The following is a 16,628-nucleotide window of genomic DNA, read 5'->3' on the forward strand; positions in this document are numbered from 1 at the left end:
AGATCCAGACCTCTTCCAATAAGAAAGCACCAGCAGAAAACAAGAACTGTAAGTTTACATCAAGTTGTTTTCTTTGTTGCTCCTCTTTTTTTTATGGTTTCTCTCACAGCAGTAGTCCAAGGCGGCACAGAGACTGTCTGTACTTTATTTTTGCACACATTTCTGGTCTCCCTGGAACAGTATTGGGATTGTAGGTCTACAGCTTGGAGCAATCAGCAAAGTTCTGTGCAGCTCAGAAGTACTGCCCTTGACCTAGATGAACCAAAATTTGGGGCTGCTTTTCATGCAGATGTTGGTGAGGACATTTAAGTGTTTTGGGTCTTTTTCTGTTCGACAATGTTGCTGCTGATAAATCAAGTTATGAGTCACTTTAAGTCCTGCCTCCTCCCTCCTTTGGTTGGACTGAGGGCGCTTTTGGTGCACTAACTCAGTCCACCTCAAAACTTGTTATTGCTCTGTTATTTTTCAGTTAGTATGATGCAGCAGATGCATAAAAACTTCATGCAAATGTCCAGTTTCTCATTTGGATCTTCTCTCTCTTTCATTTTTGTCTCTGTCCAGTCGATGCTGATGAGATTAAGCGGCTAGGGAAGAGGTTTAAGAAACTCGACCTAGATAACTCTGGCTCTCTCAGCGTGGAGGAGTTCATGTCCCTGCCGGAGCTGCAACAGAATCCGCTGGTGCAGAGGGTTATCGACATATTTGACACAGACGGGAATGGAGAGGTGGACTTTAAAGGTAAGACTCACTTTTTGCTTTTAACAGCTTTAATTTAATTCATGCAAAAAAGGTTTTTGGGACTGTTATAATTTTTCTGAAATGGCAACAAAGATCTTCTGCCCTTCAGGAATACCACACTCAGAATGAATTTAATGCATCTGTAAAATTGGAGTTACCAAGTTAGAGACTAAGATAAAACAGTTGTCAAAACTTGAGCTTTTCTGAAACTTGAGAAATGAAAGGAAAACAACAAACAGTGTTCACAACATTCTCTGTATATTTGGCTGAAATGTTGATGTTATTGATTGTAAAGTTTTATGTTTAAAGTAGGGCTTTCATTTTAACGCGTTAATTAGATGAATTAATTACACCGCAAATTAACACGTTATTAAAATGAATGCAGATAAATCTGGATCCAAACCCGCGGGGCGTTCAAAGACGCACTTATTTTCAAATGTCTGGCAATTACAAACCGTTTTTCATACTTGGAAATAGTGATGTTCTCGTCAGATTTTCAAATTTCCGACGGTCCCTGAATGTAACACACATGCTTTAAACCAGGGGGAAGCGAGAGTGATTTGAAGCAAAAACCGTCCTAAAAATCAAATCAGCTTATCTTAGGTGCAGGGCTGTACAGATTTTGTAAAGATAGAACCATAAAACTTTTTTCATGTGTTCCTTATGCCTCAGGGTACCTTAACTTGTGTTGTATATATTCCCACCTTATTTTTAAATGTTTTTTTAATGTCTTTTAATGTAATTTTAATGTCCTGGAATTTCAATTCTTTGTTTTGGGACCTTAAGCAGATATGAGATTAAAATGCGATTAATTAGATTAATTAATTACAAATCCTGTAATTAATTAGATTAATTTTTTTAATCGCCTGACAGCGCTAGTGTAAAGCAATGTCACGTTTATACCATTACAGCTTAAAGCAGAAATCATCTGCTACTGGAGACTTACTTTACACTGAAATGTCTACCAGAAATGATAAAAAAACAAAGGAGTTGAAAAAAATACATTTGTGATAACAAGTATTCTTATTTACCTCTATGTAAATCAGCAGCATGAAAGTGTCCTCACACAAGTGCTCGACGAGTATCATTAAAATTGGGGGTCGACCGGGACAAGAACTTAGCCCACAATTGACACAGTAGCAAACAGAGCTCAGACTGAACCTTTTAAAAACACTTGATTTTGAATAAATAGTTCTTATTTACATGTGAGTTTTTACTACTGTAGCGCAGGCCAGTGTTCATTCATATTTTGTAGCAGTAACTTAACTTCTCAATAGATGATCAAAGCTTCCTTCGTATCAGTCTTTGTGTGACAGAGTTGTAAGATAAATGCAACATAGAACACACTCACATCCTGTCATCAAGTTTACATCAGCACTTTTGTCGTGCGATAGCCTGATCAGCTCCAAAACCTGCTGTCTGATTGTTTTTCTCCCCATCCTCTCAGAATTCATCGAGGGAGTCTCGCAGTTCAGCGTCAAGGGCGACAAAGAACAGAAGCTTCGATGTGAGTTCCTTTACCTCTTCATCAAAAGCACACATGGACAGAGGCGGCACAGATCGTCTCTCGTTCTGCTGCTGTGGGACTGAAACCAGCAGTCTCCTGTGTGTTCTCTGTAGTGCTTGTGTCATCTCACCATGCTGCAAAAACAAGAAAACTCATCCAGGCAGTAAAGTGTGAATGATGAGGAGTTTACGAAGTTAATCAACCAAAAAAAAATCTGAGAATTCCCATATATATATATATATATATATATATATTTAAACTTTTTTACATCACAGCCAGGTTAGGTCAAGTTTTCTAGATTTCAATCTTTACCAAACCAGAATCTTTCCTCTTTTTCATTTCCTTCTTCCTGCTTGATTGTTTACTTCCTGTATAACTTGATAAGAGTTACACATACAAAGTCTAAAGCTCCGCAGCCATGTTTTAATTTATGCCCCTTAAGAAGGAACCATGCGACTTCTGTTCAAGCCTCTCTTCACTTTTGTCTCTAGAAGCAGGCAATCACCCATCATCCATCAAAACAAAGAGACTGAAAGAAAGTTGAGATGCAGCAGCTTTTAGTCATACAAGTGTGACAAACGTACAGCCTGTTTAAATAAGGGCTTTTGTTTTGGATTGCACAAGATTTTAGAGTTGATAAAAGTGTCAGAATTTAGGGAAGTACTTCTAGTAAATGAGCATTACAGACATTACTGTCAGTCTGCCCCAGATCATGGTGTTACTGTGAAACTGACTGGTTCTCCTGGCTTATGTCCTCCTTTCCCCCTTTCCTCACGCCACACCCCGCACTGCAGTCGCTTTCAGGATCTACGACATGGACAAAGACGGCTACATCTCAAACGGCGAACTCTTTCAGGTGCTGAAGATGATGGTGGGCAATAACCTGAAGGACACACAGCTCCAGCAGATCGTGGACAAGACTATTATCAATGCAGACAAGGACGGAGATGGCAGGATATCCTTTGAAGAGTTCTGTGCTGTAAGTCTGAGCTCTCCTGGGCTGTTATGGGGAGGTTAATGCTGATGCAGCTTGTTGTGGTGAAAGCAAATGTCAAAAGGGCAAAAAACTTGACAAACAGCCTTTTTTCTAAGGTTGGAGAGCAGTACTTTTACACATGCTGTTAAAATACACTGAGAAGGGCTGACATTTCTCTTTAAACCCATGAAACAGGTGAATATTTAAGTAGGGACAGAATTGGGATTCGAGTGCTCAGAGATAGGAGTTTGATTTGTTCAAACAAGGATGTAAAATAATTTTTGAGGGTGAGAAAAGGATGAAAAGATACATTTTCAGCTCACACTCAAGAGGATCAGTCTGCTGTCAACTCCTCCTTTTTAACTGCCAGACTCAGCATTCATTGAATCGAGAAGATATGAAAGAATTCATTTAACATCCTTTTTGAAGAGCTTTTGGATTCTTCAGGAGAGACTTAAATTTCAATCTGGGTTCATGGGTCAGGGCCATGTCAAAAAGATGGGAGTGAAGTATTTTAGGTGAAGGATGAATTACTGATGTAGTCACGGTAGATCCAGGCACCAGAAAAGGCTCCCTCTTTTGTCTGCTGCAGAAATATGAGAAATTACTTGAGCCTTCAGCCAATTAAAAATGATTGAACCATTCCACATGAACCCTTAAATAATTCTTCTTTAAAAGACTGAAGAGAAACATTTTGCTAATCTACCATCACATTTCTGTTTTACTGATGTTCATGACCTTAATAATCTCCTTTTGGATTCAAGAGGCTCGTGTTGGACCCCAGTGGAACCAGCTTTTTTATGAGATAGTTTCTGAGAATGAAAAGCACCTTCGTCACTCTGACACACACACAGAGACCACATTTGATGACTGTGTTTCTGAAGCCTTGATCTGAGAGGCTCTCATCCTTTAAAGAGTGTATTTGCAGGACAGTGTAGGAGAACAACAGATCCTAATTTCAATAAAAGGGCTCTTGAAGGTTCAGGGATGAGACCATATAATATGATTTCAGTCTGGCTTGCGCTGCCACCCCATGAGATTCAGGATATATTTCATATAATTCTTTATTTTTTGTTGGGAAAGACATTTTTATTAACACTGGTATAATCAATAACATCCATTACATATTTGTTCCTTTGAGATTAGGAGCTCCAAGGCCTGAATATTGTGCTTTGATTTACATGGCATACAGGGACACTTGGTATTTGTCATTATAGTTTAGTTTTAGTTAGTTTTGATTTTTTTTCCCCATTAAAGTTTAGTTTTAATTAGTTTCAGAGCAGGCATTCTAGTTTTTATTTAGTTTTGATTTTTGCAACAAGGCTTAGTTTAGTTTAGTTTTAGTTTTTCATACCTTATTAACCAGGTGCAGGATTCAAAAAGGTCAGAGTAAATATTTTGTCATACTGTTTATTTTCAAGTCCAACATAGTGCTCACTGCTCAGTCAATGCTGATACTGAACTGTTGGCTGCTGCCTTAAAGACATGAAAATAATATAAACTTAATACAAAAGGTATATAAAAAATAATGTTAACCTAAATTACATAAAAAATAATATTAACAAAAACTGTATAAAACAATATAATATGAGCTTAAATCTTCAGAAAGTTGGACTCTAACAAGAAAGACAGACTTAAAAACAATAAAAGTCAGACTCACATGAAATTAAATTATTACAGAAGCTCTGATTCATTGCTCCACTACGTTTGGTCGCAGCACAGAGCACAGCCTGTCAGTGCAGTAAACAAGCACGTCCCAGTACGTTGCTATGATGGTGCCGTACGGCACTGACAACTGCCGAAAACTGTCGTAAAATTGGTTGGGAAAATGTGTCGGATTAATTCAAATCCTAAAGGCTATTAACATTGTCAAAAACTAAAACTAAGGGCGTTTTCTCTATAACTTTAGTTAGTTTCAGTTAGTTTTGTGAACACAAGATACAGTTTTAGTTTACTTATCATTTTTGTTTTCTTTTCTAGTTTTTATTAGTTTGAGTTAACTGCAATGTATTTTAAATTTTAGTTTTTGTTTTTAGTTTCGTTTTAGTTAACTATTATAACCTTGGTTGGAACTGAACATCATCTGATGCTATAAAAAGGGGCATTACAGGACCTTGAAACTAAAGTACCTAAGTGCAATAAATTGTACTGTGCTGTATTTCACACCGACACTCTGATCACCTCTCCTCTCTTTGTTCTTCTTCCAGGTGGTTGGAGGTCTTGATATACACAAAAAGATGGTGGTGGACGTGTGAGCGCTCCTCCACTCGCTGTCTCCCCCTGTCCTCCTCAACACTCGCTTTCTCCACCATCTCTGAAAATCTGCTCACGTCCGGCAAAACGCTCTCTGTGTAACTCAATGGAAGTATTCTCTCTCTCTCTCTCTTTCTCTCTCTCTCTCGCTGTGAAGCTACTTTTTCTTTGTAAAACCACAGGCCTTGCGAAGCCAACTTTGAAGTGTTATTGAACTGTAAGTCCTCTCGATAACCCGGTCGTAGCACTTTAAGAGACTGAAGGACATCTCTTTGTCATTGGCACGAGCATCTCTGATTGTGGATGAGAGGGGGGGGACAGTTGGGGAAAGAGGGCGCAGTGAAGAGCCTGGTTGGCGTGTTCATATTTCATCTTCTTTTTTTTTTTTTTGGTAATTTTTATTTTTGATATTTATTTTTTTTGTTCTTGTCTTTTATAAAGAAAAAAAATAAAAGTATATCTTTGGTTGTTTTGTGAGGGGAAGTGTATAGTATTTGAACACTTGACTTACAGTACAACTAGAAAGTAGGGTATGAAGTGCCAACCAGAACATATCCAGAAACCAGTCTGAGTTATTACCTATCATCACCGCTGTCGATCATTTTGACATTTCCTACTGTTAACAAAATTTCAGATTTGCTGACACTTTGTCCTCCATTTTTGCTTCCACATACAATGTTTTGGATTACACCTGTGAAGCAGCTTTGGTAACTCTTAGCAAAGATACTCCTGTTTTTTTGTGATAAGGTTGCTAGTTTGATTCATGCTTAAGAATGTGTTTATATTGTTTAAAATAATCTTTGTTTTTCCTGTCATGAAATTCTAGGTAGATAATTAAATGCCAAGAAAATGTCTTTCCAAAATAATCTGTGGCTGCAAACTGAAACATGGTTTACTCTTGTTGAAGCATATTTGCATTTCAGTGTGCATCCAAAAGACAATCTGTAATGCAAAGAACAGCTCTGCACTCCAAAAGAGTCATGAAAGACAGAGAGTTTATTTCAAGACTTTGGTTGAGTAGTCAGAGGAGAGGCTGGATGGACCTGGCTAAAAACAAAGAGGAATAGTATGAGAGTGAATAATGGTGAGATTATACACCGTTTGTGCTAGTGTATAGCAATTTAAGAGACTTATCTGCAGGCAGCGTTTTTTAACTAATATGTGTATATTAGGTAATCAATTTGTGTTCATCCTCTCTGACAGCGAGAGGAGAAGGCTTTGCCTCTGCTTCACATGAGCCCTTCTGAATACTTACCTTTTTACAGTACAGTGCAGGATGGGTCGCTTTCTGTGGCCTAACAAGAACACTTAAAATCTTTATGTTGGCATCATCAGAGTGCAATGGGATAGACTGTATATTGTAGTTTGTTTATATTTTGAAAGTGTACATTTCAAAAGTTGGCTTCCTCTCCCACTATTTTTCTGCAAAGTTACTTCATTTCTCCCTCTCACAACAACTTAAACCATCAGGGAGAAAAGCATAAATACAACAGAATTTTAACATCAAAGAGAAAAATGCTTTCTAGATAAATGGCGTCGCAGGAGGAAAAAAAAGCTTTTTGTCTTGTTTTGGAGGTTAACTGCTGGTTTGAACAGAAGTTTTCAGTCAGACATGATTCTGGAGCGCACCGTCGTCTCTTAATCCCAAAGCTCTGCACGGCTTGGGCCTCCCTGTGCTTGCATGACATGGAAATATATTTTTGTTGTGCATGTAGATCAACTTTTTGAAATAATCCTCTTGTTTACACATGGATGGTGATGTTAATATATTTAAGAATTTAATGGTATACAATATGGATGTTGCCAAACTTTGGTAAATGTACACATATTATGAAAGGTAATCCAAATGAACTGAACTACATGTAACTTTTTTGTATTTTACCTGGGTCAGCCAGATGCTTCTATTCCAGTAAAAGTTGCATATCTGATCCTGTCTCAAACTGCCACACACTGTACTCTGCTTAAAGGGGAACTTTTGATGTTTTTTTCTTTCTTATGTATATAAGTATTTGTTAAATGCAGTTCTGGCTCTCTGTTCTCTGTATAGTTCAGACCACGCTTTAGTTTGTAAGTGCTTCTTTTACTCTGAGGGACTTGGGTTCATTTTAGTTTGTGTGGGGATATCTGAAAGATTTAAGTTTGAAAACCTTTTATTTTCCCTTTTTCTGCATGCTGCATCTTATGCTGTGGGACTGTTGGAAACTTGATACTGTATGAAAATTAAATAAAATTTAAACAAACTTTGAAATGTTGAAACTAATGAATTTTCAGTAACTTTTGTGAAACCTTTATTTGTTTCTGAATGTGATGAAGTAAAAAGTTCAAACTTTATCTAATAATGAAAAAACCAGGACACATTCCCACTGAGAATTGAGCTATTTTTTTATTTACACAGACTTATGCTTACAGTAAATTACACTTGGTTTATGCAAGTATTAGGACTCAACTTGATGTTTCTGGGTTAAGTGATCCAAAATGTGTATCCATGATACTGGCAGATAGCTTCAAACAGGAGGCCATATAACAGGGAACTCAGAGGTGTCAGTCCAAACAGATCCATCTTATCAACATGGACCACAGTGGGATTATAATCAGCAAACAGGGGTAAATTGATAAATACACAGAGCAGTTATTTCAGATCTTTCAGAATCTCTCAGCTGTCCGGCTCGCCACCACCCTGATGTTACCGTAAACCTTTGAAGGTGGACTTCCTGGAGGGGTTGAAAAAAGGGGTTTTAAAAGGTCATTCCTCAGCCACAGATAGATTCAAAGAGCTCAGCTCCAAACACATCTATCAACCATCTGATCATGACTGTTGTCAACAGAACAATATTTTGCTTACCTAAAATTAAGTTGCATATCGCTGTCCTGGCCATCTTGATGTTCTGGAAAGATCCTAAAATATGAACTTTCCTGTTCAGAGACAAGTCAGGGGAGTTTAATGCAGTGCTTCAGTTTGACGACACAAGGGGCAATACACATGATATAACTGTGTTGAAAACTTGATCCTGACTGGTCATTATGTTGCAACAGTTTATAAAAATTCCCTAATTCCTTGGCAGCACAGTCTTATAAGGAAGAGACCACTGTAAATGATGCAGCTATAACTGCTTAACTTGTCAGTGCAACTAAAAAGGTGAACTGTAAATTGTAATTGTTTTTTGTACTTGTTGCCATGGCAGTAAGGGTCTATCTTTCTACCGCTGAAATACTTTTAAAAAATCAGTCAAATGACTGATAAAACAAATCATTATTTAGTTATTTCTAGTCATTAAAATTCCCAGGATTATCATGATAACACACAAATGACAACAGTTAGAGGAAAAGTACAAAATGACTCACGTGTCTGCGAGCACAATGCGAGTTTTTGTGACATTTTCAATGGTGAATTTGGTTTTTCCCCCTTTTCCGGCTACTCTTCCGATGGCTCTGGATAAGTGGTCTCCCTTCAGAGGTTTTACTGCACAGAAGAATAACAGAGAGCACATCTGAATGGGGGAACATGCAATCTGATGTTTTTTTTCAGGGAAGTGCTCAAAAAAAGAAAATGACCAAATTGACTAGGTCAGTACTCTCTTACCATCAGTGACATCAAAGGTTTCAAGGAAGAGTTCATCTAATCTGATCAGAGCCAGAGCATCCTAGAGGAGAGAGTGAGTGAGTGAATCACTGATCAGAATGAAAAATTGTTTTTTAAATATATTCAAAGTAAAACCAGACCACTTGCTGTCAGATGTAAAACTGTGGCTGAAGCTTTTATTGGTTTACTCACTTCAACCTGGAAGCCCAGTACAAATGCTCTGACAAAATCTGCTGCTTTTGTGAGGGAGCCAATGTCCTGTGTTTCTTTGCAAGTCTGACAGAAGGAGGTAAGAACACACACATTAAACACACCAGGGAGGGCACCAACGAAGAGTATTGATGTACGCATTATCAGTGCTCAAAATTACTGATAAAACTTGCCTTAATTTCAACATTCCTGGTTTTGAGGTTAAATCTAACTTGAAGCTGTAGATTTTCCACTATTGGTGTGAAAATTTTGAGCCAGTTGTCCTTCAGTGGGGTGTATCTGTGAGCTGGGACAGGGATTTTGCGCATCTCATCTGGACCCTGGAACAACAATCAACAAATTAATTTACAATCCTGACAAACACTACATGTTATCTCAACTCAGCTGTAAACCAATATTGTTTTTTTTCTTTAAGTGTTTCATTTTTTTGTGTCAAAAATCTCCTCATGTACTCTTTCAGTTTCAGTTAGAGGTGGTGATGAATAAGAAACTTTGCCTTGAACCGTGGTAAAAGCCTGCCAGAAGCTGGAGACACGTCTAACTATGATGTTAAGTCGTTTTCTCAGTTGACGCTCTAGTTTGCTTTTTAGTTTATAAGGAAGCATTATGGTTAAATTCAGTCTATTTCAAAACAATTGAAAAACTACACATGTGAACTTTAAGTACTGGGTGAATTAGGTTACTACAGAATGCACTGCGTATACGTAGGCTCACAAGGTAGGTTTTCGCAATATTTCAAGAGCTCAACAAATGCTATGCATTTGGAAAGTTATTGTATTGTGGTTGTTTAGTTCACAAAGTTGTCAAGAATCAAGAAGTAAAATTCATAAAACTTTCGCAACCCAAAATGACTAAATAATGACTAAAAGTGTATACAGAAACAGCACAACGTGTTTCTTCCCTGTTGTGAGCAAGTAAAACGTACTGTAGTTAAAAGGACTGCTGTTATGAGATACTACTGCGCAAGCGCACCACAGTTCACAGCCTAACCACATAAAATGACACAACATACCAAACAACTTCTCCGCATTTAAATCCAATACTACCGACATAAAACACACACCATGCTATTTCAAAATTACCTTTAATTTTTCGCCTGAGATTGGGGGGAACTGCGGCCGCTTGCTCGCCACGGGTCCCTCTGTGTCCATGTCCGCCACATCTTGTTCTCGTTTTCGTTTTTGAGTCTTTTTAGACTTTACTTTTGTGAAGCTGTCCTCATCATTTCTAACCTCAATGGCAGAGTCCGCCTCTGGGGTTGTACTTTTATCACAATCCATCCCAGAGATGAGTTTTATATCAAAATACGCACTCTAACTTCAAGCTGGCGACGGCTACTGAGGCATGAGGGTATCCTCGTGCAACGAAAAGGACCTATCGGGCCGTACGGCCGTCGCCAGTAGAAAACAAAAAACATATACATTCCCTAAAGCTGACCAAAATGTCTCATTCATTTACCACAACAATATTAAAAGGATAAAATATACACATTTATTACCGGTTTGTCTCAGGTTTTCAAAATCCTAACCAGATGTATGAACATTTGATCAGGCATCTCACGAGGCAGTCTCACGCTCAGCTCGGCAGTAGGAGGGTCTGCCCACAGTAGTTTATTTTGGCAGTGAACATCATTGCAGTTTAGTTAATGCTAAAATCATTTGGAATAACACTTATATCCTACAATAGCAGCTATGTCATCGCCACTATCAAAGCCTCAGATCATTGCGCACATCCAAAAGAGTTTGAACTACACAGTGTTTGACACTAAATGGATTCCTTGCAGCGCAAAGTTTGTCTGCCTTGGGAACTTTCCTAGAGGAACTGGAGTAATGCAAATATATGAAGTGCAGCACGGGGAGGCTCAACTTATCAAAGAGGTAGACAACACCTAACTAATATACAATCTTTTTTTGCTGTCTTTTCCTTTTCTGACAGAGAGAAATGATGGAAACAGTGTGGGTTTTGGTTAGCTAAGTTAGCATGTAGACTAGAATCCTAGATGTGTCTCAGTTGTCTCCATAGCAACAAGTAACACGGATATTGTTCTACGATGATGCTAGGACATTACCTTAGCGTATTCACAATGAAGTGTATGTAATATATATTATGTGTAAAAATGTTCGCAACAGAGCACTAATAAACAACCCACCGGGACCCAGCTTTAACAGTTAACAGTCTCTACACCCAACAGACTTAAAATTATGCCCCCCAAAAGCCATGGGTCCACTTACTATATCGTTTAGACGGCCAATTGTCTGTCATATCAGTGACATCTTATTACATTTTTGTCATCTCAACAAGCTCCTTCTACACATTTACAGTGTTCCTTCATTTTTTTTGTATAACTACTTGTTGCACTTTCCTTTCCTTTTTTTTTCCTGTGTCAGGTAGAAAAACCCAAACCCATAAAATGTGGGACATTTGGTGCCACTTCTCTTCAACAAAGACACATAGCAACAGGGGACTTTGAAGGAAATCTCAGTATATGGTGCGTAATCAACATCCACAGACAGATCCCTATAGGGATGCACGATATTATCGGCACAATATCGGTATAGGCTGATAAAAGCTTAAAAACACGTTTATGGGTATCGGCAGATATGAAAATTTCTGCCGATATGCACAGCCGATAAGGTGCTATTCAGTTAGGATTATTATTATTTTCCATCTGAAAAATAAGCTCCTTAAATAAAATGTAGCACTTCATTTATTTGCACTGCAGAGCTCTGCGACTGTCACCAGGTTGTTACAGTAGCTCTAAAATAATCAAATGCAACTTGGTTATGTTTAAAAATGCATTACAAATACATGCAAGTTCATGTGATCTAAAGAAATTATTTTTCTGTATTTCAATACTGAGTGTCTTGAGTTTGAAAAAATAATTCATTTCTTATTTATGGTAAAATCAAATGTTTTTTGTCTTGTTTTATGTGTGTTTCTTAAACAAATAAGACCGTCACAATAAGAGTAACATTTAAATTACAGTACTGGATAGACTTAGCTTTTTTACAGTGAAAAAAACAAACAAACTTGTGATTATCGGTATCGGTATCGGCCAAAAGGGGTTTCGATATATCGGCATATCGGATATTGGCAAAAATCCAATATCGTGCATCCCTAGATCCCTATTTAAGTTTTATCAGTCATGGTGTGAAAATAAATGCAAAGGCTTTTATCACAGACCACATGTGTATAAAGTTCATGTAGACAAAACCTCTAGTTTGAAAAGTAGAAATGCTGTTGGACTGAAATAAAAGTAAGTTCACACTGACTGATCCACTGGATTCATTTCTGCACAGGAATCTGGAGATGCCTGAGGTACCAGTGTACTCTGTCAGGGCCCACAAAGAGATCGTGAACAGCATTGACGGAGTCGGTGGTCTGGGGATTGGTGATGGTGCACCTGAGATAGTCACTGGAAGCAGAGATGGTACACATATCAAATGATTATTTAAAAAACCTTTTCAGAACAGTTGCTACCATAATAATGATAGAGCATACATTCCCTCTGATGTTTCAGGGACAGTAAAGGTGTGGGATCCACGACAGAAGGATTCACCTGTAGCCAACATGGAGCCAATGGAAGGAGAAACCAAGAGGGACTGCTGGACTGTTGCATTTGGTGTGTGAGAAACTGTGTTTTAAGCTTCCTAAAGTTACATTGGCTGCTCTTGAACAAAAACAGAACAGTTTGGCACCTTCTCCCAAATATACACGGGAACATCGTTGTAGTGTAAACACATTCTGTCTTGATCCAAAATTAAAACACAATCACGAGAGAGTTGCTATATCATGAATTATGAACTTTCATTATTTTTCTCTTCTGTCAGGCCATGCCTTTAATGATCAGGACCGCTGTGTGTGTGCTGGTTACGACAACGGAGACATTAAACTCTTTGACTTGCGGAATATGTCTCTACGGTGGGAAACCAACATTAAAAATGGGGTGAGCTTGATGCTTTTTGTGGTCATGCATGTGTGCCAAGAAGTGGTTTTGACAGCTCCTGTGGCTCTGCTTTGTGCTTTTTTTGTTGAGTTGCTGATGTTTGTTTCATTTAGCCAGTGTAGCACCACAATAAGAACATTTCAATCTGACAGGGATTTAATCAACTTTAGAAAACAAAAGTAAAGCTTGTATTTAGAACAGACTCCAGAGGTGGACAAAAACAGCTATGTGTGGGAACAGGAAAATGGCACCCTAGCTTCATGTAGACTTTACATAAGCTCCTCACACATCATGCAAAAGCTCTACGCTGATCACATTTGTTATTACTCATCATCATTTGAATGTAGCTAAACCAGCCTGGGGTCATTTTGTCCATTTCAACACCTTCTACAACGTGGGGAAACAGTGTGTGTGAAACCATGTGAAAGTTTCTTGGACTGACTGTTATTTTTTCTGACATCATGGCCAGGTATGTGCTGTGGAGTTTGACAGGAAAGACATCAACATGAACAAACTGGTAGCCACCTCACTGGAGGGAAAGTTCCATGTTTTTGACATGAGAACCCAGCACCCCACCAAGGGCTTCGCCTCTGTTTCCGAAAAGGTAATTGACATGGGCGGCAAAAGCCAGATGTATATTTGGCTCCCATGTACGGGGAAAATGTCAGAAGGTTATTATTGTTATTGTTATTTTTACATTAGTGTGGCAGAGAAGGAAATGGGGGTGCTCTTTTTTTCTGACCATTTTCACAGCTGGAACTGTTTGAGATTGTGTTTGCCTAACATTTTCTGTGGTTTTGTAACACCAGCCAAAGATTACAGTGGGCTTATGAAGGAAGAGAAGCACGCCTATTTGTTGTAAATCCCAGAAAACACACTGAAATGTGCATCGAGTCAGGCTCACCCAGTGGTCGCTGGTTCTTGTAATCAGAAGCTTTGATTTTCCAAATATTTTTCATGTTTTTCTGAGTTATGAGCAGGTGGCACATCAGCATCTTTCACTTTGAATTGTAAGACTCCACCAGATACTTTATAATATTTAAAACAAAGCCACACAGAAAGATTCTTACACAAAAAAATCTGTATACAGTTTCTCTGTTTTTAAGATATAAAAAACATGTCTAATCTGCAGGTGAGTGTTGGGGTGATTTCTGGTTTGTGGTACCTGAACACCCCATTTGCTGTTAATCTTGGTTAACGCAGATAATTTGATTTTATTTTTACCTTACTGTCAATTCATTTATGTACTGCTTTTTCACATTCTCTCTGGAAACAAAAGAAAAAAAGATCTTATTATGTTCTTCATGTGTAAAAAAAAATCCCTGTTTTTATTTAAACTGAGACAAAAGAACAAAGCAATAATATAACAATAAACAGTGGGTACATAAATATAATGCAAAAGGGAAAAAATAGATCTCTCCAAGTCTCATAAAACAACACAAAGATCAGCACTATTCTTAAATTGATTGCTTTGAGAAGGAAATTATTCCTTTTTAATTTTATTTTTTCAGGCCCATAAGTCGACCATCTGGCAGGTGAAGCATTTGCCCCAAAACAGAGACATCTTTATGACTGCAGGGGGAGCAGGCAACCTACATCTTTGGAAATAGTAAGTAATTCATATTTTATGTAAAACCACTTTTGTCCCATTTTAAGAGACAGTACATGTGTTTATCACGACCTATGTGTAGCAGAGGTGTGGACTCGAGTCATGTGACTTAGACTCGAGTCAGACTCAAGTCACAATTTTGATGACTTTGGACTCTACTTGACAATATCATCAAAGACTTGCAACTCGACTTGGACTTCGACATCAGTGACTCGGGACTTGACTCTGACTTTAGCGTGATGACTTGAAATACTTCAAATTTTCAGTAAGACTGAAACTTTAACACATAACTGGAGGTTAAGGACTGGTAATAACACCTTAAACCTAATGTTAACCAGTCCAACATCTTCACTTACACACACTAACCCTATATATCCACTTACACACCCTGCATATATACACATTCAGCACACACACACATTAGATGAGTTAAAATGAATTATCACATCACAAAATGACCACACTTTCAAAAGTTCATTTGTTGTTGCAGCGCTGAGCACTCATTGTTTTCGGAATGCCATGTCAGCACTCTTTTTCTGTCATCAAGTTCTGTAACGCTGGTCACATTTTATCTGAAAAATAAAGCACCCCAAAATACATTAATCGTACTGGTCAAGTTAGATAGATTATTTGTTAAAATTACATATTATTTGGTAAAAAAAGTGCTTATGATTTGAAAGGACTCAAAAGTTTTAAGCCTATGACTTCAGACTTGACTTGTCTTCTCTTTACTTGAGACTCGACTTGGACTTGCACGTCTTTACTTGAGACTTGACTTGAGACTTGGGTTTAAGGACTTGAGACTTACTTGAGACTTGCCAAACAATGACTTTCTCCCACCTCTGCTGTGTAGTAAACTATATACTGATGTTTCCATGTTCCATTTCATTTTTAGCGAGTATCCCGCTCAAAGAAGCAAGAAAGACTCTGATGGTGCAGATGTGGGCGTAGCTGGCTCCGTCAACCTCTTACAGAATGTCACTGTGTCTACTCAGCCAATTGCCAGCCTGGACTGGAGCCCTGACAAGCAGGGCCTGTGTGTGTGTTCTGGCTTTGATCAGTCTGTCCGAGTCCTCATTGTCACCAAACTTAATGTGGTGTGAGAAAGTGGACCACAACAAAGACTGACGATGTGGATCTGTGCAGCTTGAGGAGGCGTGAGTCACATTTGCAGAAATGCATCACTAGTGTATAAGCCACTGCCGTTCTGTGGTGCCGGGGAGTCTTTATTCAAACATTCAACAACTTCCTAATGTAAGTTTTGGCAGCTGCCTGTCTAACTTTTCTATATTTGATACTCAGCCTTAGACCTATTTTAACTGAAATCCACGCAAGTCAAATAAATAATTAAGTCTGTTGTTGTAGTGATGATCAATAACTATCTGTAAATTTTAACCCTGATTAATACCTGAAGCTTGGCTGAGCCATGCAGAGAAAATGGTGGAGTGATGGTAGAAATAAGTCATCCTGCCTTTGTCGGTGGATATCAAACTAAGGATGATGTTTACTTCCTTTGTCTATTTTCATTTTTGTGAAACACCCCTGCTTCGTTGCACTTCAACTGAGCTTTGGTTTTGTCTATAATGAATTTTTTGATAGGTCGTTCTGATTGACAACTGTTTTTCTTCCTTCCAAATTAAATGTGCCTTTCCAGATAAAGATGAACATTTTCTGTCTTCTTTCCATCAAGAATTACACATTTAAAACATTAGGTCTGTGGATATTTAAGATATCTGGATCCATGAACACACAGAATGTGTCATCATCAATAAAAGACCAGAGCTGTATGTCTTCGGTAAACAGTAAGCA

At 38.2% G+C, this 16,628-nt stretch overlaps 3 protein-coding genes across 4 annotated transcripts in view; 2 read left to right on the forward strand and 1 right to left on the reverse strand.

Annotated features, from left to right (window-relative positions):
* The window catches only part of LOC141794749 (calcineurin subunit B type 1), a 32,297-nt gene extending 24,575 nt beyond the window's left edge, over positions 1-7,722 (forward strand). The window contains exons 3-6 of the mRNA XM_074675224.1: positions 562-738; positions 2,186-2,245; positions 3,040-3,224; positions 5,429-7,722. Coding sequence (XP_074531325.1) covers positions 562-738; positions 2,186-2,245; positions 3,040-3,224; positions 5,429-5,476 — 470 coding nt within the window. The 3' untranslated portion in view covers positions 5,477-7,722. The remainder of the gene's footprint in view (positions 1-561; positions 739-2,185; positions 2,246-3,039; positions 3,225-5,428) is intronic.
* A 116-nt stretch (positions 7,723-7,838) lies between these two features.
* Positions 7,839-10,648, reverse strand: pno1 (partner of NOB1 homolog). 2 transcript variants are annotated; one of them, XM_074676510.1, is made up of 8 exons: positions 10,347-10,648; positions 9,438-9,584; positions 9,247-9,330; positions 9,055-9,115; positions 8,817-8,934; positions 8,317-8,387; positions 8,118-8,185; positions 7,839-8,013 (listed from the first exon to the last, which is right to left on the reverse strand). In XM_074676510.1, the coding sequence occupies exons 1-7, from the start codon at positions 10,542-10,544 to the stop codon at positions 8,118-8,120; spliced, it is 747 nt and encodes a 248-aa protein (XP_074532611.1). In that variant the 5' UTR covers positions 10,545-10,648; the 3' UTR covers positions 7,839-8,013. The 2 variants fall into 2 exon arrangements, with proteins under 2 accessions (XP_074532611.1, XP_074532610.1); XM_074676509.1 differs by having other exon boundaries at positions 7,840-8,185.
* Positions 10,649-10,829: 181 nt separating this feature from the next.
* On the forward strand, positions 10,830-16,466 carry dnaaf10 (dynein axonemal assembly factor 10). Its single transcript, XM_074676508.1, has 8 exons — positions 10,830-11,141; positions 11,652-11,752; positions 12,564-12,694; positions 12,785-12,886; positions 13,095-13,210; positions 13,680-13,814; positions 14,722-14,819; positions 15,715-16,466. Exons 1-8 carry the CDS (start codon positions 10,956-10,958, stop codon positions 15,920-15,922), a joined length of 1,077 nt encoding a protein of 358 aa, XP_074532609.1. The 5' UTR covers positions 10,830-10,955; the 3' UTR covers positions 15,923-16,466.
* The last annotated feature ends 162 nt before the right edge of the window (positions 16,467-16,628 follow it).

Source organism: Halichoeres trimaculatus, unplaced genomic scaffold (assembly GCF_033239565.1).
Source record: "Halichoeres trimaculatus isolate MK-OKI-2021-1 unplaced genomic scaffold, fHalTri1.1 fHalTri1_scaffold_8, whole genome shotgun sequence".
NCBI lineage: Eukaryota > Metazoa > Chordata > Actinopteri > Labriformes > Labridae > Halichoeres > Halichoeres trimaculatus.

What these genes read in the sequence shown, in the direction of transcription:
- dnaaf10 (XM_074676508.1), top strand. Translation starts at nt 10,956, where the DNA reads ATGTCATCGCCACTATCAAAGCCTCAGATCATTGCGCACATCCAAAAG. An exon ending in GAAGGAAATCTCAGTATATG is followed by an intron (nt 11,753 to 12,563) that starts GTGCGTAATCAA and finishes ATTTCTGCACAG; the next exon opens with GAATCTGGAGATGCCTGAGG. An exon ending in AGTCACTGGAAGCAGAGATG is followed by an intron (nt 12,695 to 12,784) that starts GTACACATATCA and finishes CTGATGTTTCAG; the next exon opens with GGACAGTAAAGGTGTGGGAT.
- pno1 (XM_074676510.1), bottom strand. Translation starts at nt 10,544, where the DNA reads ATGGATTGTGATAAAAGTACAACCCCAGAGGCGGACTCTGCCATTGAG. An exon ending in TCTCAGGCGAAAAATTAAAG is followed by an intron (nt 9,585 to 10,346) that starts GTAATTTTGAAA and finishes TTGTTGTTCCAG; the next exon opens with GGTCCAGATGAGATGCGCAA. An exon ending in CCAGGAATGTTGAAATTAAG is followed by an intron (nt 9,331 to 9,437) that starts GCAAGTTTTATC and finishes TCCTTCTGTCAG; the next exon opens with ACTTGCAAAGAAACACAGGA.